Consider the following 20,679-nt stretch of genomic DNA (forward strand, 5'->3'; position numbering starts at 1 on the left):
ATTGATTTAAACAGAACACTCCCCATGGTTCCCTCTCATTTACAAATTACTTTCAATAGTTACAGTTTTCACTCAACACACAGACTTCTCCAGTTGATACCTTTACAAAGACTGCTCTTTATAAGTCCTCCACATAGACTGATGTCCCTTTAAAAAAAATAGCTCTCCAAGACTCCCTCTCATAGATTCCTTCATTGGTCACCAACCCTGTTAATTAAATTGACTCCACTGTCTGTATAAGGCACATTAAGGCTGTGTGCCCCCAATCAGGAATAGCAGCATTTTGGATGCAGTGTATTTTAGTTGCATTCTCCATTACAAGCACAGTGAATGAGATTTATAGAAACCCCATGCCCACTGTGCTTCTATTTAACGCTGCATAAACTCACCTGCCTTGTGGGTTTACGAGCCGCAGCATGTCAATTTCTGTTGCAGAGACTCTAGTCTCCGCTGCGTATTTTGGACAATAGAATGTTATTACACGCGGTAAATCTGCATGTAATTGTACACAGGTGCGGCAGTATGAACACAGCGTTTTGGGTGCAGCAAAAATACGCTGCGTACAAAACACTATTTATGATAATGGGCCCATAGGTTTATTAATTGTCCAGCTTCTTGTTTCTTTCCTACAATTATCATAGTGCTGAGCACAGAGAAGTAGAAATGACTATGCAGCTAATTGATGACTACACATTCCCCATCCTGATCAAAGTCCTTCATCAGCGCTCTGTCCAACTAGGAAAATCGGAGAACTTATAAATTCTGTGAAGGATTTGAGATCAATGATGGTTGTTATGAAGAGTCTATACAGTACATATACTCTACCTATTTGCATTGATAGGTAAAGATTAATTTAGCACAACACATAAGTTGATGACATGTTTAATATAGGATTTATGTGAAGAGAGATTTCTTAGTAATGAGAAAGAAGTACAGGTCCTTCTCAAAAAATTAGCATATAGTGTTAAATTTCATTATTTACCATAATGTAATGATTACAATTAAACTTTCATATATTATAGATTCATTATCCACCAACTGAAATTTGTCAGGTCTTTTATTGTTTTAATACTGATGATTTTGGCATACAACTCCTGATAACCCAAAAAACCTGTCTCAATAAATTAGCATATCAAGAAAAGGTTCTCTAAACGACCTATTACCCTAATCTTCTGAATCAACTAATTAACTCTAAACACATGCAAAAGATACCTGAGGCTTTTATAAACTCCCTGCCTGGTTCATTACTCAAAACCCCCATCATGGGTAAGACTAGCGACCTGACAGATGTCAAGAAGGCCATCATTGACACCCTCAAGCAAGAGGGTAAGACCCAGAAAGAAATTTCTCAACAAATAGGCTGTTCCCAGAGTGCTGTATCAAGGCACCTCAATGGTAAGTCTGTTGGAAGGAAACAATGTGGCAGAAAACGCTGTACAACGAGAAGAGGAGACCGGACCCTGAGGAAGATTGTGGAGAAGGACCGATTCCAGACCTTGGGGAACCTGAGGAAGCAGTGGACTGAGTCTGGTGTGGAAACATCCAGAGCCACCGTGCACAGGCGTGTGCAGGAAATGGGCTACAGGTGCCGCATTCCCCAGGTAAAGCCACTTTTGAACCATAAACAGCGGCAGAGGCGCCTGACCTGGGCTACAGAGAAGCAGCACTGGACTGTTGCTAAGTGGTCCCATGTACTTTTTTCTGATGAAAGCAAATTTTGCATGTCATTCGGAAATCAAGGTGCCAGAGTCTGGAGGAAGACTGGGGAGAAGGAAATGCCAAAATGCCTGAAGTCCAGTGTCAAGTACCAACAGTCAGTGATGGTGTGGGGTGCCATGTCAGCTGCTGGTGTTGGTCCACTGTGTTTCATCAAGGGCAGGGTCAATGCAGCTAGCTATCAGGAGATTTTGGAGCACTTCATGCTTCCATCGGCTGAAATGCTTTATGGAGATGAAGATTTCATTTTTCAGCACGACCTGGCACCTGCTCACAGTGCCAAAACCACTGGTAAATGGTTTACTGACCATGGTATTACTGTGCTCAATTGGCCTGCCAACTCTCCTGACCTGAACCCCATAGAGAATCTGTGGGATATTGTGAAGAGAAAGTTGAGAGACGCAAGACCCAACACTCTGGATGAGCTTAAGGCCGCTATTGAAGCATCCTGGGCCTCCATAACATCTCAGCAGTGTCACAGGCTGATTGCCTCCATGCCACGCCTCATTGAAGCAGTCATTTCTGCCAAAGGATTCCCGACCAAGTATTGAGTGCATAACTGAACATTATTATTTGATGGTTTTTTTGTTTGTTATTAAAAAACACTTTTATTTGATTGGATGGGTGAAATATGCTAATTTATTGAGACAGGTTTTTTGGGTTATCAGGAGTTGTATGCCAAAATCATCAGTATTAAAACAATAAAAGACCTGACAAATTTCAGTTGGTGGATAATGAATCTATAATATATGAAAGTTTAATTGTAATCATTACATTATGGTAAATAATGAAATTTAACACTATATGCTAATTTTTTGAGAAGGACCTGTACAAGTTATGTTACATTTGTCTCAAGTATAAAAGTTACTTGAACAATTGTTATGTACTTGTTAGAGCTAATCTTCTTTTCAAATTCGGGCTTTATTAAGAATTCTTAATCTTCTTCTTTTCATCAGGGCCAGAAGTTGTTGAAGACATCAAATTACAAAACATCTCTACTACTTCTGTGTCTCTTGTCTGGCAGCCGCCTATAGGATATGTAGAATCTTATAGAATACAGATTGTGGGGAATCCGTCTTTCACCAAAATTGTTACTTTACCATCCGCCACACTTGGAGACCTTATACCTGGAAACTATTATACAGCTCTAGTATCTGCTGTTGTTCAAGGCACAATACTAGGAGAAAACAAGAACATATCATTTAACACAGGTATCATTCAAACTTTCTAATAAATAAAAAAATCAAAACTATGAGTTTTACAGTTGTAAAGAATACATACCGTAAATGCATTGGAATTACATATAAATCATTAGATGTATTAACATAAAAAATATGTATACATCTTTAAACTAAATTTTACATTTGAATACTGATGAATAAAAAATACCGCGCTATAAGGGATCTAATTGAAGCTGGTTGCTTGGATAACCAAATGTACATGCATATTCACAAATGTAATTCAGATTAAACACTGTTGCCCAATAATATTCAGTGGTTCTTTTACAGAACTATACTAGTTAATACTTTGTATGCTAATTCCGTTAGTAATTGCACATCTACACATTCCACATACCTTTTTAGTGAATTTCCAAGTCTGGTAGGTGAGAAGTTGGATAATGTGTAAATACACACCGTTGTACTCCGAATAAATGGAAGTTTGCTCTAGGTTCGTGCACAGCTGGATGGGTAAATACTATGCGTGTGCCGCCTAGGGATTTGTGTGATAGGTGGAGAAAAATTGCCGATGAGTGCAGAGCCAGAGACGTTCCGGCCGGTGGCGTCATTGGTTACACGAGGAAAGGAAAAAAGATGGCCGATACTGCTCAGCAGCTCGACCGCATGTGATGGCACTGGTCTACGGAGTCTAGTTAGGGCCAGAAACTACTAACGCGTTTAGAAGTGTATCGCACTTCTTCGTCAGGGTTCTCAAGCAACCAGCTTCAATTAGATCCCTTATAGCGCGATATTTTTTATTCATCAGTATTCATTTATATATAAATGGCAGAAGGTAGCACAGTCTCTGTCTAAATACCAGCAGCTTTCTATTCTTTTGGTCCCGAGTATATATAGCGCCAGTGTGGTTTTCGATATTTCAAATTTTACATTTATTTATTAGATAGTCACATTGATTCGATGGGAATTGAATTCAAGTCAAATTTTATGAAATGTAGCAAACATCTTAGGGTGATTTTAAGATAGCGAGAGGAAGACAAAGACTCAAAACTTTAATGTATTGTATGATTGCAGCAGTGAAGAAGATTAAGGCCAGAGTCACACTACCGTATAACACGGCTGTGTGCTATGTGATCAAACATCACATAGCATTCGGCCCAGTGTTATACTATGGGGCAGCTCAGATCGGTGAATATTTTCTGATGCTGATTCCGCATAAGAGAACAATTACAGCATGCTGCGATTGGCAGCAAGACTCGGCTCTCTCGCACCCATACAAGTCTATGTGAATGAAACATCGCAGTGCAGTTGGATATCACCCAAATGCGGTGCGATAAATATGTCACACTCGCACCCTGACTGGTGGGCGTGGGCTCGGGGGTTTGTGGCCCCACTGTGCAACGAACCAGACTACCCTAGAAGGGTCGTGACTATGACAGCTGTCTTGGTCTTCACTGGAGCCTTTGATGGTGAGGTCAGGCTTGTGTGGCAGGCAGCTGCCAGGTGCTACTCCAGGGTGGTTTCTGGGTGTGGCTGCTGATCCCACTTGGGAAACAGGAACACCAGGATTGGTGTGGGCATCAGTCAGGACTAGCAGATGAGCACGGATGAAACTCAGACGAAAAGGCTGGCCCAGCTGAGACACAGAGCTGGCAGAGACACAGGGCTGGCAGGTACGGCAGAGACACAGGGCTTGTAGGTACGGCAGAGGCACAGAGCTGGCAGATACGGCAGAGACACAGGGCTGGCAGGTACGGATTAGACACAGGGCAGGTTGGTGTGGTGTATGAAGGAAAAGGTAGGAACCTGTTTACACAGGAAGAGAACTGCAAAGCTGCAGGTAGGAGCGATAGAGCAGCAAGAGATAGTGCAGCAACAGAAGCTAAGCAGAGCGGAACGTCAAGGAATGCGGAGAGGAGCTGCAGCAAGAGATTACTGCAGCAACAGGAGCGGAGCAAAGTAGAATGGAGCAGAACCACAGGAGTGCGGAGCAGAGGTAAAGCTGCAAGAGAGACAGGGGTAGAACCAAAAAGTGCAGAGCCAGGAGCAGAGTGAAGGCACAGAGTGCAGAGCCAAGAGCAGAGTGAAGGCACAGAGAGCAGAGACAAGAGCAAAGCAAGGTCGCAGCATGCGGAGCCGAGAGCAGAGCAGAGAGGACACAAGGAAAGACAACAGGGAAAGAAGCCACAGACAAAGAGACAAAGGGAGGAAAAAGTTCAGACAAGGCAATGGAACAAGACTAGGTATAAGAACAAAGACACAGGGACCAGGATATTCAGCCTCTTGGAGGGTGGACAGAGCAAAACAAGGACACAGACACTGAGACCAGGAAATACAGCCTCCTGGAGGGCAGACAAACAAGATAAAGGCAAGGCTAAGAATAGAGCCTCCAGAGAAGGAGGAACAGAGCAAGGCCTGGCAGCTCAGAAGCTAGACACTAACTGAGTTAACACATTGCACAGGCCCAGTCCACTGGGTGGAGCTGCACTAAATAGTGGAGGCCTCTTGGTAATTGGTCAGGAACAGATTAGACAGGTGCACCTGATTCCTATAAGAACCAGAGAGTTCAGGCACCGCCCCCTATGCACACAGTCAAGGAAGCATGCAGAAAGCAGAGGTACAGAATATGGAGCTGGCAAGAAACAGAAGCCACAACATGATCTGGACCAGTGGGTAAGATATTGTAAGAGATGAGAGGCCATGCCATCATGCCAGCAGAGTTGCTACAGTACCCCCCTTTATAGCCCCTCTTCTTCAAGCCTGACAGAATAACTTGTAGAAGAAGGCTAGGAGCACACATTGCCAGAGATATCATAACATTCCTATTGTAGAATGAGGTAGATGAGACATTAGAGATGTCAGGTTGCTCAGTCTCTTTGAGTCCAGCAAGATCAGCTTCCCACACTGAAGATACAAGGGCCAGGACTTCTTTCACCTGGTTGACTGAAAGCAGGGACTCGGAAGCTTCTGATTTGACCTCAGGATAATCCGATTCTTTGGAAACTGAAGACACCTTCACTAGATCCAACTTAAGCCCATCATCACAAGAAAATTGAACCTCCTCCTTTAGACTGATGGAAAGCAGAGATGAGAATACTTCTGTCTTGGGATCTTCACCCAATGGCCACATGGAAGCTGGAGGCATATGTACAGGAAACATCTTCAGCCTGGTACCCTGAGAAAACTGGACCTCCTCTTCTAGATTAGAGGATGAGTAAGTCTCTCTCTTGGTATTATCACCAAGTAGCCACTTGGAAGTAGAAGGCATACATTTAGGAAGCCCCATCAGCCTGTTACTGTGACAAAACTGGACCACCTCTTTTTTTTTCTGGATTGGTGAAGAACAGAGATACAAGAGCTTCTGCTTCAACTTCTTCATCCATCTGCCACATGAAATCTGAAGGCATCTTTACAGAAAGCATCTTCTGCCCATAGTTCAGAGAAAAACTTTCAAGTGACAGGGATGTTCCTGGGAACTGGTCACTGGTATTGTCGCTGGAGGTGTGTGGAGAGGGCGCCACTGCTTCTTTTTCTTCAGTGGCATCAGCACACCATGACTTTAACCAGCAGATCAGGTGGAGAAGTTGACAACACTGTAGACTGACATTGCATTATAGGAACTAGAGACCTCTGGAGACTAGGTAGTTCAAAATGCAGCACCATGCTGGGTCTTCGGACTGGACTGGGCAGTAGAGTACCCGGCTCAGAACGACTGATGGGCAAACTGGTCAGCAAGTGAAAAACAAATTTCTTTGAATATAATGCTCCGATTTGGAGCTGTAGTAGTCCCTTCGACACTGGGCTGTTCATAAGTAGGACTCAGCATTCACCAAACACCTTCACAGGATTCTGGAGCTGTGGAACAGGAACCACACATTGACTCCATCTGGTTTGCAGCTTGAACACATCTGCAGGACCAAAGCTCCCATAAGGCACCGGAACAGACACAGACTTTAGCGGAAGGGAGTTATTCTCACCAAAGGCAGTCTCTCCTACTGGCCTGAGGTTTTAGAGCTTTAGATCCCCTGGACAGAGACCATCCAGGTGTTCCTCACAACAGCAGCAACATTGTATGCCCTTCTTATGGCTGATTTCAGGCTGCTGCTTGGCCAGCCCACTCTCAACCTTTTTAGGCTTCACTCCGGTAGCTGCTTTAACGAATAGAGGAACTGGAGGGTCACAGATGGTCGTGGCTTGACGTGGAGGTTTCTTCACGGGTTTCGCCCGTCTGGAGCACCTCTCAGATCTAGGTGGGGAAGACTTTACAGGAGCAGCAGGACGAGGTATGTCAAAGACTCTACGGAAGGCCACCAGGAAGGCCCCAAGATTCAAGACTCAAGACGATAGGATCCCCTGCTTCCCAGAGGGGACAAATCCATAAAAAAGCATCTCCTGCTATGTAGGACATAATGTAACCCACCTTAAACCGGTCAGAGGGGAAACAAGCTGCATTCTGCAGGATGTAGTGCAAGCACTGTTCCAGGAAGCTACTCCAGGGTGGTGTCTGGCTGTGGCTGCTGATCCCACTTGGGAAACAGGAACACCAGGATTGGTGCGGGCATCAGTCAGGACTAGCAGATGAGCATGGATGAAACTCAGATGAGTAGGCTGGCTCAGCTGAGACACAGAGCTGGCAGAGACACAGGGCTGGCAGGTATGGCAGAGACACAGGGCTGGCAGGCACGGCAGAGACACAGGGCTGGCAGGCACGACAGAGACAGGGCTGGCAGGCACGGCAGAGACACAGGGCTAGCAGGCACAGCAGAGACACAGGGCTAGCAGGCACAGCAGAGACACAGGGCTGGCAGGTACGGAAGAGACACAGGGCGGGGTGGTGTGGTGTATGAAGGAACAGGTAGGGTAAAAATAGCAGTGGACAGTAGAAAATCAAGCGGGCAAAATATATAAACTAAATTAAAACACACAAAGTGCCCACGGTGCCGAATAGAATGCACATAAAACACTATCCACACTAAATGAATGAATGGCATACCATTCGGTTATAGAGTCAAAAGAAGAACCCAAGTATGGAAGTCAATCTACCAATAGAAAGGCCCATAGAAAGTAATAATAATAAAATTAATAACAGAGAGTAATAATAGTAGTGTAGATGTACCATCTAAAAAATAAAAGGACGAAGTCAAAAGATGACAGAAAAATAAAATGCCTTTATTGGAAAATAGTATAAATATACATATTTGTATGGGCAATAATTGGCAACAACAATCTGTGCCTGTAACTGGAGGGAACAAAATACAAAAGTGTATATACAAAAATAATATTAGATTATAATAGTGGTAACGGACTAACAGGAGGTAGGGTAAGTATATAAGAAATATAAAATAATACTAGTAGAAAATATATATATATTCTGACACTCTAAAAGTCTGGCTCTGCATAGATAGTATGAGGTAGCATATGTATGTACAAAGGAATATATATAAGTATTATATACACAAAAGTGTATGTATATGTACATAAAAAGTATAACCGTTGTGCAAAAACTAAAAAAAGGAGAATGGAAAAATGGTATATGAAAAAAAAATATATATATATAATAAAACGGTGAAAAAATGAAAAATTGTATATATATGAGTAAAATATATATAAATAATCAAAATACAACCAATATGTGCAAAATAAAAAACCAGGATAAAAATTATAATATAAACAATGTGTGAAAAAATAAATAAATAAAAATAAACAAGTGTATGTGAAAATATATATATATATATATATATATATATATATATAAAACTAGGGGACTATGAATGAATAAGGGGAAACAATGTGTGTATATGGAAGAGTGTATGAATCCTATATGCTGGTGCACTACAAAGAAAGGCCAACAAAAAGAGTGCCAAATGACCGAAGAATGTAAGGTCAGAGAGACCAATAGAGGCTGACACCTGTGATAAATATGTCAGTATATACTAAAAGAATAAAGTGCAGAGTGCATATGTGCAGGGTAAATCCAAAAACGCCAGAACCATATACTCCAGAGCCATATACTAAAGACAGCAGCAAAGCCCAGAACAATTAGTATAAGAGTAATTAGTATAAGAGAACAAGGTACTAATAAACGCAATATATTGGATTACCTCCTCCTGATGCCGCCCGAGCCTCCAGATACAGTGCACCCCGACGCGCGTTTCGGACTCAGTCCTTCGTCAGGGGGTGATGCACTGGAGGAACCGGAGGTCTATTTATATCATGGGGGATAACGCTAATGGACAGAGCAGAAGCATGGCGGCGCATGCGCGACCAAAAGACCCGGAAGTGCACGAGGGCACCATGCAGCCCGGCAACCGCCAGGACACCCATGAAGCCGGACGCGTCACCAAGGGGACCCGGCCCGCGCACGCGCACAACATATAATAAAGGATACCGCTGATGAAAGGAGCTGAAGCTTAGCGGCGCATGCGCGACCCAGAGACACAGAAGTGCACGACGGCGCCATGCAGCCCGGCAACTGCCAAGACAACCATGACGCCGAAGCGTCACCAAAGGGACCCGGCCCACGCACGCGCACAGCAACGGCACCAGTCATCCATAGCGTAAGTATCAGAAAATGCCGATGAAAGAAGCAAATGCATAATGGCGCATGCGCCGCCAGAAGGACACAGCGGCATGCCAACCCGTGCAATGACATCATGCAGAAAACTACAATGATGACACACACAGGACGCAATATCAGCGGGCCACAGGCAGGCGCACGCGCACAGCAAATGCAACCGATCATGGGACAAAATAAGATGTGCATGATAACGAAACATCAAGAAATTGTAAATAAAAAATAATAAAATTAAATAAATATATACATACAAATTGTCAGTGTCAAATTATAACAAGTATAAATAAATAACATAACATATCCTCTCAAAACTGTAATACCAAGAAAGAAAGGAACGCCTAGGATATTGATATAACATCAACAATTCTCCAATAAAGACAGAAAATATATAGGACAATAATATTAAATATATAATGTATCAAGAAAAAAGAAAACAGCACATACAAATGACATAAGGATGATAAGATATGTACATAAAATGGCATTCAAAATAATGGTGAAATATTGCACGAGTATATCAGAAGGGATATCCGGAGAGTCGGTAGAAAATGCACCAGGAAGTCCAGGATGAACAACTTGACAATACGGTGATTAAAATATCAAGTCATCACAGGAATCAACTAGGCAAGAGAAATAAAATAAAATAACACTGTCAAAATAAATGCATATCCAGAATCACAAGAATGAGTTGCACATAAAAAACAAAAAACACATGTAGAACAGAATATACGCTCATACTCCATAAAAAAGCATATGATGAAAATGTAAAAATAAAAAATAATAGAAATAAATAATAACTAATAAATAAAAATCAATAATAAAAAATAAAAAGTAGGAAAAATATATAACAAGGTATATATAAGAATAATATATTTTTATAATAATAAAAAAAGTGTAAAAATATATATAAAAAAAACCGGTTCAACTACACAAAAATAAAAAATAAATAATAAAAATAAAAGATGGAATAAAAACACGAAAAGGTTCACAGAAACGCAGCAAAGTTAAAATTCTCATTGAGACCTAATGGAGAGACTGTTTTTAGCGTCCAGATCCATTTTGATTCCAATCTCGCCAATGGTATACTTACCTTCCCACCCCTAGGGGATGGTTTAATCACATCAATACCGATGACCCGTAATAAAGAAGCATCCGATCCATGATGTATCCTAAAATGTTTAGGAAGGGTCTTAAGCATAGATAAATCTTCAGTGTCCTTAGCGGCAATGATGCCCAGGACATGTTCGCGAATTCTAATTTTAAGTTGGCGAGTGGTTAGGCCGATATATATCAGAGAACACGGGCAAGTAGCGTAATAGATCACCGCCTTAGTGGTGCAAGTGATAGAAGACATAATTTGGTAAGTATTAAGGCCATTAGAACTGGTAAAGCTCTGAGCTCTCTCCACATTCGGGCACGCTACGCACTTACCACAGGGGCGACAACCCACCGGTGGTTTAAAATCGGACAGGAAAGAACGTGGTTCGTTCACATAATGGCTTTTTACTAATCTATCACCAAGATTAATTGCCCTTTTGAAGGTCATGCTGGGTTTAGACCCAATATACTGGGATAGTACAGGATCCGCTTGTAAAATAGGCCAAGATTTCTTCAAGTATTTCAACATCAGATCAGAATGTCCGTTATACTGTGTGATAAACCTAACAGTTTGATTTGATGTACTGGGTCTAGAGGAATAGAGCGCCTGATGTCGTGTAGTATGCCTAGCACGATTATATGCTCTCTTGATTGAGCGATGGCTGTAACCTCTTTCTAAGAACCTCAATTTAAGATCAGCAGCTTGTTTATTAAAATCTTCATTGGTAGAGCATATCCTGCGAAGTCTTAAAAATTGACCTATGGGAATCGAGCGTATCATTGCTGGTGGATGTGAGGAGGACGCATGTAGAAAAGAATTTACTGATGTGGTCTTGCGATATAAATCAGTCTGGAGACAATCATCCATTCCCCTATATACCCTCACATCCAAGAAATCGATATGGTCCCTATTGCATTGGTGAGTCAGGCGAATATTATATGGATTTTGATTCAAAGAAAGTAAAAAATCATTGAGAGCTTCCATGGACCCCTGCCAGATCAAAAAAATGTCGTCAATGTACCGTGCCCAAAAGAGGACACGGTCCATTGACGGCGGCTGATCCGACAGGAAAAGGTCCCTCTCCCACAGCCCCAGGAAGAGATTAGCATATGAAGGTGCAAAAGAAGCACCCATTGCCGTCCCCTGGAGCTGTAGGTAGAGGGACCCCTTAAAAAGAAAAAAATTATGTGTTAAGGTAAAGGCCAGTAACTGTTCAACCAAGGTACTAGTGTGAGTAGATACTGTAGAAGATTGCAAGAAAAAATGGGCTGCCCTTAGACCATCATCATGTCGAATATTGGTATACAAGGATTCTATATCACATGTAACCAAGAGGGTGTCAGTGCCGATATGCAAACCGTCAATTTTCTTAAGGAAATCGTTAGTATCCTTAATAAATGAAGGTAGTGTTTCCACTAGCGGCTGAAGTTCAGATTCAACAAACTTATTGATGTTCTCTAAATAATTTCCACAACCGGAAATAATCGGTCTGCCAGGAGGGGTTGTCCGATTTTTATGGACTTTGGGCAGCAAGTAAAGGGTGGGAATGGAAGGTTCATGTACTTGTAAAACATTGAATACCTCGTTAGTAATGAATTCATCATCCTTAGCCTTCTTCAGGATGGTGAGTAATTCAGTTTGAAACTTGATGAGGGGATTGTATGTCAATCTTCTATAACATGAGGTATCGTGTAATTGGCGAAAGGCTTCGGTCTCATACAAAGATTTCGGCCAAATTACCACATTTCCACCCTTATCTGCTGGTTTGTAAACCACGTCCTGCAATCCCTGGAGTCTCTTGAGGGCAAGGTTCTCATCTTTTGTTAGATTAGTGACCTCCGGATAACGAGGAATACTCTCGAAATCCCTACTGACAGTCCTGACAAATACTTCAACAGTGGGGCATGACGATAGTGGAGGAAATTTCTTGGATTTGGGCTTAATGGATGGAGGAATCTTACCTCCTAAAGGGGTATCATGGTCACGTTTCAATTCCTCCAGGATCGCTAACGTCTCTTGTTCAGCTTCTGTTGGGAATAATTTGAGGAGAGTTTCATCATGAAAATGACGCTTAAAAATCAGTTTCCGGGCAAAAAGATGTAAATCCTTAATGGCCTGAAACTGGTCAAAGCATGCGGTTGGACAGAACATAAGGCCCTTACATAATAAATCATTTTCTACTGATGAAATATCGTGTGTGCTCAGATTAATTACCTTAAGGTTACTCCTATGATTTTCCGGAGAATATCTGAAGGATCTCTTAGCCGGTAGAAAACGTAAATTACGTTTTCGTTTGGGAGTGAAACTCGTGGAATTAACCCGTGAAACAGAAGATGGAGTGTCAGACATATCGCTCATCGAGAGATTAGATGATATAGAGGGAGTCCGGCTTCCACCAGGATTACGTGTATCTTCTCTAGGTGGTTGTTTACGCCATTTATATATTCTACCCTGATTAAAGTCTTTTAGATCACGAGCAAGTTTATTAGCATGGTTTGTCTGTATTTCTTTGGCCCACTGAGTGATGAGTTTGTCCAGTTGAGTATCGATTGAATTCAATTGTTCCAATGACAATGTAGTCTTAGCGTCCACATATGTGGCATCCAAGGAATTATCAATCTCCGATATGGTGTTAAGGTGAAATTTGATCAAAAGCTCCATCAATTTTTTGGAAGTGTCATTACAAATTTTCTCCCAGTCTTTAATGAAATCATCATCATTAACCTGAAATGCGGGTGTAACATGGATCCTAAGGCCCCTAGGAATCAGTTGTTTCTGAATATAATTGTCTAAGAAGGCCTGATTCCACCATGTGCGGGTTCTTCTATACGTCAAATTTTTAATGGTTTTAAAAAAATTATCAAACTGTGAACCATTCGGTGTAGACATATTAGTACTGCTGTTACCAAAGACTTCGTTAATTTGGCCTTTCCAAGACATCTCCCTAGATTTGAAATCCATACTGAGGAACAAGAGAGGGCCTGTGCAAAACACAGAAAATTAGTATAAAAATAGCAGTGGACAGTAGAAAATCAAGCGGGCAAAATATATAAACTAAATTAAAACACACAAAGTGCCCACGGTGCCGAATAGAATGCACATAAAACACTATCCACACTAAATGAATGAATGGCATACCATTCGGTTATAGAGTCAAAAGAAGAACCCAAGTATGGAAGTCAATCTACCAATAGAAAGGCCCATAGAAAGTAATAATAATAAAATTAATAACAGAGAGTAATAATAGTAGTGTAGATGTACCATCTAAAAAATAAAAGGACGAAGTCAAAAGATGACAGAAAAATAAAATGCCTTTATTGGAAAATAGTATAAATATACATATTTGTATGGGCAATAATTGGCAACAACAATCTGTGCCTGTAACTGGAGGGAACAAAATACAAAAGTGTATATACAAAAATAATATTAGATTATAATAGTGGTAACGGACTAACAGGAGGTAGGGTAAGTATATAAGAAATATAAAATAATACTAGTAGAAAATATATATATATTCTGACACTCTAAAAGTCTGGCTCTGCATAGATAGTATGAGGTAGCATATGTATGTACAAAGGAATATATATAAGTATTATATACACAAAAGTGTATGTATATGTACATAAAAAGTATAACCGTTGTGCAAAAACTAAAAAAAGGAGAATGGAAAAATGGTATATGAAAAATATATATATATATATAATAAAACGGTGAAAAAATGAAAAATTGTATATATATGAGTAAAATATATATAAATAATCAAAATACAACCAATATGTGCAAAATAAAAAACCAGGATAAAAATTATAATATAAACAATGTGTGAAAAAATAAATAAATAAAAATAAACAAGTGTATGTGAAAATATATATATATATATATATATATATATATATATATATATATATAAAACTAGGGGACAATGAATGAATAAGGGGAAACAATGTGTGTATATGGAAGAGTGTATGAATCCTATATGCTGGTGCACTACAAAGAAAGGCCAACAAAAAGAGTGCCAAATGACCGAAGAATGTAAGGTCAGAGAGACCAATAGAGGCTGACACCTGTGATAAATATGTCAGTATATACTAAAAGAATAAAGTGCAGAGTGCATATGTGCAGGGTAAATCCAAAAACGCCAGAACCATATACTCCAGAGCCATATACTAAAGACAGCAGCAAAGCCCAGAACAATTAGTATAAGAGTAATTAGTATAAGAGAACAAGGTACTAATAAACGCAATATATTGGATTACCTCCTCCTGATGCCGCCCGAGCCTCCAGATACAGTGCACCCCGACGCGCGTTTCGGACTCAGTCCTTCGTCAGGGGGTGATGCACTGGAGGAACCGGAGGTCTATTTATATCATGGGGGATAACGCTAATGGACAGAGCAGAAGCATGGCGGTGCATGCGCGACCAAAAGACCCGGAAGTGCACGAGGGCACCATGCAGCCCGGCAACCGCCAGGACACCCATGAAGCCGGACGCGTCACCAAGGGGACCCGGCCCGCGCACGCGCACAACATATAATAAAGGATACCGCTGATGAAAGGAGCTGAAGCTTAGCGGCGCATGCGCGACCCAGAGACACAGAAGTGCACGACGGCGCCATGCAGCCCGGCAACTGCCAAGACAACCATGACGCCGAAGCGTCACCAAAGGGACCCGGCCCGCGCACAGCAACGGCACCAGTCATCCATAGCGTAAGTATCAGAAAATGCCGATGAAAGAAGCAAATGCATAATGGCGCATGCGCCGCCAGAAGGACACAGCGGCATGCCAACCCGTGCAATGACATCATGCAGAAAACTACAATGATGACACACACAGGACGCAATATCAGCGGGCCACAGGCAGGCGCACGCGCACAGCAAATGCAACCGATCATGGGACAAAATAAGATGTGCATGATAACGAAACATCAAGAAATTGTAAATAAAAAATAATAAAATTAAATAAATACAGTGGGGCAAAAAAGTATTTAGTCAGTCAGCAATAGTGCAAGTTCCACCACTTAACAAGATGAGAGGCGTCTGTAATTTACATCATAGGTAGACCTCAACTATGGGAGACAAACTGAGAAAAAAAAATCCAGAAAATCACATTGTCTGTTTTTTTAACATTTTATTTGCATATTATGGTGGAAAATAAGTATTTGGTCAGAAACAAACAATCAAGATTTCTGGCTCTCACAGACCTGTAACTTCTTCTTTAAGAGTCTCCTCTTTCCTCCACTCATTACCTGTAGTAATGGCACCTGTTTAAACTTGTTATCAGTATAAAAAGACACCTGTGCACACCCTCAAACAGTCTGACTCCAAACTCCACTATGGTGAAGACCAAAGAGCTGTCAAAGGACACCAGAAACAAAATTGTAGCCCTGCACCAGGCTGGGAAGACTGAATCTGCAATAGCCAACCAGCTTGGAGTGAAGAAATCAACAGTGGGAGCAATAATTAGAAAATGGAAGACATACAAGACCACTAATAATCTCCCTCGATCTGGGGCTCCACGCAAAATCCCACCCCGTGGGGTCAGAATGATCACAAGAACGGTGAGCAAAAATCCCAGAACCACGCGGGGGGACCTAGTGAATGAACTGCAGAGAGCTGGGACCAATGTAACAAGGCCTACCATAAGTAACACACTACGCCACCATGGACTCAGATCCTGCAGTGACAGACGTGTCCCACTGCTTAAGCCAGTACATGTCCGGGCCCGTCTGAAGTTTGCTAGAGAGCATTTGGATGATCCAGAGGAGTTTGGGGAGAATGTCCTATGGTCTGATGAAACCAAACTGGAACTGTTTGGTAGAAACACAACTTGTCGTGTTGGGAGGAAAAAGAATACTGAGTTGCATCCATCAAACACCATACCTACTGTAAAGCATGGTGGTGGAAACATCATGCTTTGGGGCTGTTTCTCTGCAAAGGGGCCAGGACGACTGATCCAGGTACATGAAAGAATGAATGGGGCCATGTATCGTGAGATTTTGAGTGCAAACCTCCTTCCATCAGCAAGGGCATTGAAGATGAAACGTGGCTGGGTCTTTCAACATGACAATGATCCAAAGCACACCGCCAGGGCAACGAAGGAGTGGCTTGGTAAGAAGCATTTCAAGGTCCTGGAGTGGCCTAGCCAGTCTCCAGATCTCAACCCTATAGAAAACATTTGGAGGGAGTAGAAAGTCCGTGTTGCCAAGCGAAAAGCCAAAAACATCACTGCTCTAGAGGAGATCTGCATGGAGGAATGGGCCAACATACCAACAACAGTGTGTGGCAACCTTGTGAAGACTTACAGAAAACGTTTGACCTCTGTCATTGCCAACAAAGGATATATTACAAAGTATTGAGATGAAATTTTGTTTCTGACCAAATACTTATTTTCCACCATAATATGCAAATAAAATGTTAAAAAAACAGACAATGTGATTTTCTGGATTTTTTTTTCTCAGTTTGTCTCCCATAGTTGAGGTCTACCTATGATGTAAATTACAGACGCCTCTCATCTTTTTAAGTGGTGGAACTTGCACTATTGCTGACTGACTAAATACTTTTTTGCCCCACTGTATATACATACAAATTGTCAGTGTCAAATTATAACAAGTATAAATAAATAACATAACATATCCTCTCAAAACTGTAATACCAAGAAAGAAAGGAACGCCTAGGATATTGATATAACATCAACAATTCTCCAATAAAGACAAAAAAATATAGGACAATAATATTAAATATATAATGTATCAAGAAAAAAGAAAACAGCACATACAAATGACATAAGGATGATAAGATATGTACATAAAATGGCATTCAAAATAATGGTGAAATATTGCACGAGTATATCAGAAGGGATATCCGGAGAGTCGGTAGAAAATGCACCAGGAAGTCCAGGATGAACAACTTGACAATACGGTGATTAAAATATCAAGTCATCACAGGAATCAACTAGGCAAGAGAAATAAAATAAAATAACACTGTCAAAATAAATGCATATCCAGAATCACAAGAATGAGTTGCACATAAAAAACAAAAAACACATGTAGAACAGAATATACGCTCATACTCCATAAAAAAGCATATGATGAAAATGTAAAAATAAAAAATAATAGAAATAAATAATAACTAATAAATAAAAATCAATAATAAAAAATAAAAAGTAGGAAAAATATATAACAAGGTATATATAAGAATAATATATTTTTATAATAATAAAAAAAGTGTAAAAATATATATAAAAAAAACCGGTTCAACTACACAAAAATAAAAAATAAATAATAAAAATAAAAGATGGAATAAAAACACGAAAAGGTTCACAGAAACGCAGCAAAGTTAAAATTCTCATTGAGACCTAATGGAGAGACTGTTTTTAGCGTCCAGATCCATTTTGATTCCAATCTCGCCAATGGTATACTTACCTTCCCACCCCTAGGGGATGGTTTAATCACATCAATACCGATGACCCGTAATAAAGAAGCATCCGATCCATGATGTATCCTAAAATGTTTAGGAAGGGTCTTAAGCATAGATAAATCTTCAGTGTCCTTAGCGGCAATGATGCCCAGGACATGTTCGCGAATTCTAATTTTAAGTTGGCGAGTGGTTAGGCCGATATATATCAGAGAACACGGGCAAGTAGCGTAATAGATCACCGCCTTAGTGGTGCAAGTGATAGAAGACATAATTTGGTAAGTATTAAGGCCATTAGAACTGGTAAAGCTCTGAGCTCTCTCCACATTCGGGCACGCTACGCACTTACCACAGGGGCGACAACCAACCGGTGGTTTAAAATCGGACAGGAAAGAACGTGGTTCGTTCACATAATGGCTTTTTACTAATCTATCGCCAAGATTAATTGCCCTTTTGAAGGTCATGCTGGGTTTAGACCCAATATACTGGGATAGTACAGGATCCGCTTGTAAAATAGGCCAAGATTTCTTCAAGTATTTCAACATCAGATCAGAATGTCCGTTATACTGTGTGATAAACCTAACAGTTTGATTTGATGTACTGGGTCTAGAGGAATAGAGCGCCTGATGTCGTGTAGTATGCCTAGCACGATTATATGCTCTCTTGATTGAGCGATGGCTCTAACCTCTTTCTAAGAACCTCAATTTAAGATCAGCAGCTTGTTTATTAAAATCTTCATTGGTAGAGCATATCCTGCGAAGTCTTAAAAATTGACCTATGGGAATCGAGCGTATCATTGCTGGTGGATGTGAGGAGGACGCATGTAGAAAAGAATTTACTGATGTGGTCTTGCGATATAAATCAGTCTGGAGACAATCATCCATTCCCCTATATACCCTCACATCCAAGAAATCGATATGGTCCCTATTGCATTGGTGAGTCAGGCGAATATTATATGGATTTTGATTCAAAGAAAGTAAAAAATCATTGAGAGCTTCCATGGACCCCTGCCAGATCAAAAAAATGTCGTCAATGTACCGTGCCCAAAAGAGGACACGGTCCATTGACGGCGGCTGATCCGACAGGAAAAGGTCCCTCTCCCACAGCCCCAGGAAGAGATTAGCATATGAAGGTGCAAAAGAAGCACCCATTGCCGTCCCCTGGAGCTGTAGGTAGAGGGACCCCTTAAAAAGAAAAAAATTATGTGTTAAGGTAAAGGCCAGTAACTGTTCAACCAAGGTACTAGTGTGAGTAGATACTGTAGAAGATTGCAAGAAAAAATGGGCTGCCCTTAGACCATCATCATGTCGAATATTGGTATACAAGGATTCTGTACTATCCCAGTATATTGGGTCTAAACCCAGCATGACCTTCAAAAGGGCAATTAATCTTGGCGATAGATTAGTAAAAAGCCATTATGTGAACGAACCACGTTCTTTCCTGTCCGATTTTAAACCACCGGTGGGTTGTCGCCCCTGTGGTAAGTGCGTAGCGTGCCCGAATGTGGAGAGAGCTCAGAGCTTTACCAGTTCTAATGGCCTTAATACTTACCAAATTATGTCTTCTATCACTTGCACCACTAAGGTGGTGATCTATTACGCTACTTGCCCGTGTTCTCTGATATATATCGGCCTAACCACTCGCCAACTTAAAATTAGAATTCGCGAACATGTCCTGGGCATCATTGCCGCTAAGGACACTGAAGATTTATCTATGCTTAAGACCCTTCCTAAACATTTTAGGAAACATCATGGATCGGATGCTTCTTTATTACGGGTCATCGGTATTGATGTGATTAAACCATCCCCTAGGGGTGGGAAGGTAAGTATACCATTGGCGAGATTGGAATCAAAATGGATCTGGACGCTAAAAACAGTCTCTCCATTAGGTCTCAATGAGAATTTTAACTTTGCTGCGTTTCTGTGAACCTTTTCGTGTTTTTATTCCATCTTTTATTTTTATTATTTATTTTTTATTTTTGTGTAGTTGAACCGGTTTTTTTTATATATATTTTTACACTTTTTTTATTATTATAAAAATATATTATTCTTATATATACCTTGTTATATATTTTTCCTACTTTTTATTTTTTATTATTGATTTTTATTTATTAGTTATTATTTATTTCTATTATTTTTTATTTTTACATTTTCATCATATGCTTTTTTATGGAGTATGAGCGTATATTCTGTTCTACATGTGTTTTTTGTTTTTTATGTGCAACTCATTCTTGTGATTCTGGATATGCATTTATTTTGACAGTGTTATTTTATTTTATTTCTCTTGCCTAGTTGATTCCTGTGATGACTTGATATTTTAATCACCGTATTGTCAAGTTGTTCATCCTGGACTTCCTGGTGCATTTTCTACCGACTCTCCGGATATCCCTTCTGATATACTCGTGCAATATTTCACCATTATTTTGAATGCCATTTTATGTACATATCTTATCATCCTTATGTCATTTGTATGTGCTGTTTTCTTTTTTCTTGATACATTATATATTTAATATTATTGTCCTATATATTTTCTGTCTTTATTGGAGAGTTGTTGATGTTATATCAATATCCTAGGCGTTCCTTTCTTTCTTGGTATTACAGTTTTGAGAGGATATGTTATGTTATTTATTTATACTTGTTATAATTTGACACTGACAATTTGTATGTATATATTTATTTAATTTTATTATTTTTTATTTACAAT

At 40.4% G+C, this 20,679-nt stretch overlaps 1 protein-coding gene across 2 annotated transcripts in view; it reads left to right on the forward strand.

Annotated features, from left to right (window-relative positions):
* The window catches only part of LOC138638064 (tenascin-X-like), a 366,072-nt gene that overhangs the window by 320,197 nt on the left and 25,196 nt on the right, over positions 1-20,679 (forward strand). For both annotated transcript variants that reach the window (XM_069727035.1, XM_069727036.1), the window contains one exon: positions 2,673-2,927. In XM_069727035.1, the coding sequence (XP_069583136.1) occupies positions 2,673-2,927 (255 nt within the window). The remainder of the gene's footprint in view (positions 1-2,672; positions 2,928-20,679) is intronic.

This window comes from Ranitomeya imitator, chromosome 5 (genome assembly GCF_032444005.1).
Source record: "Ranitomeya imitator isolate aRanImi1 chromosome 5, aRanImi1.pri, whole genome shotgun sequence".
NCBI classification, from domain to species: Eukaryota; Metazoa; Chordata; class Amphibia; order Anura; family Dendrobatidae; genus Ranitomeya; species Ranitomeya imitator.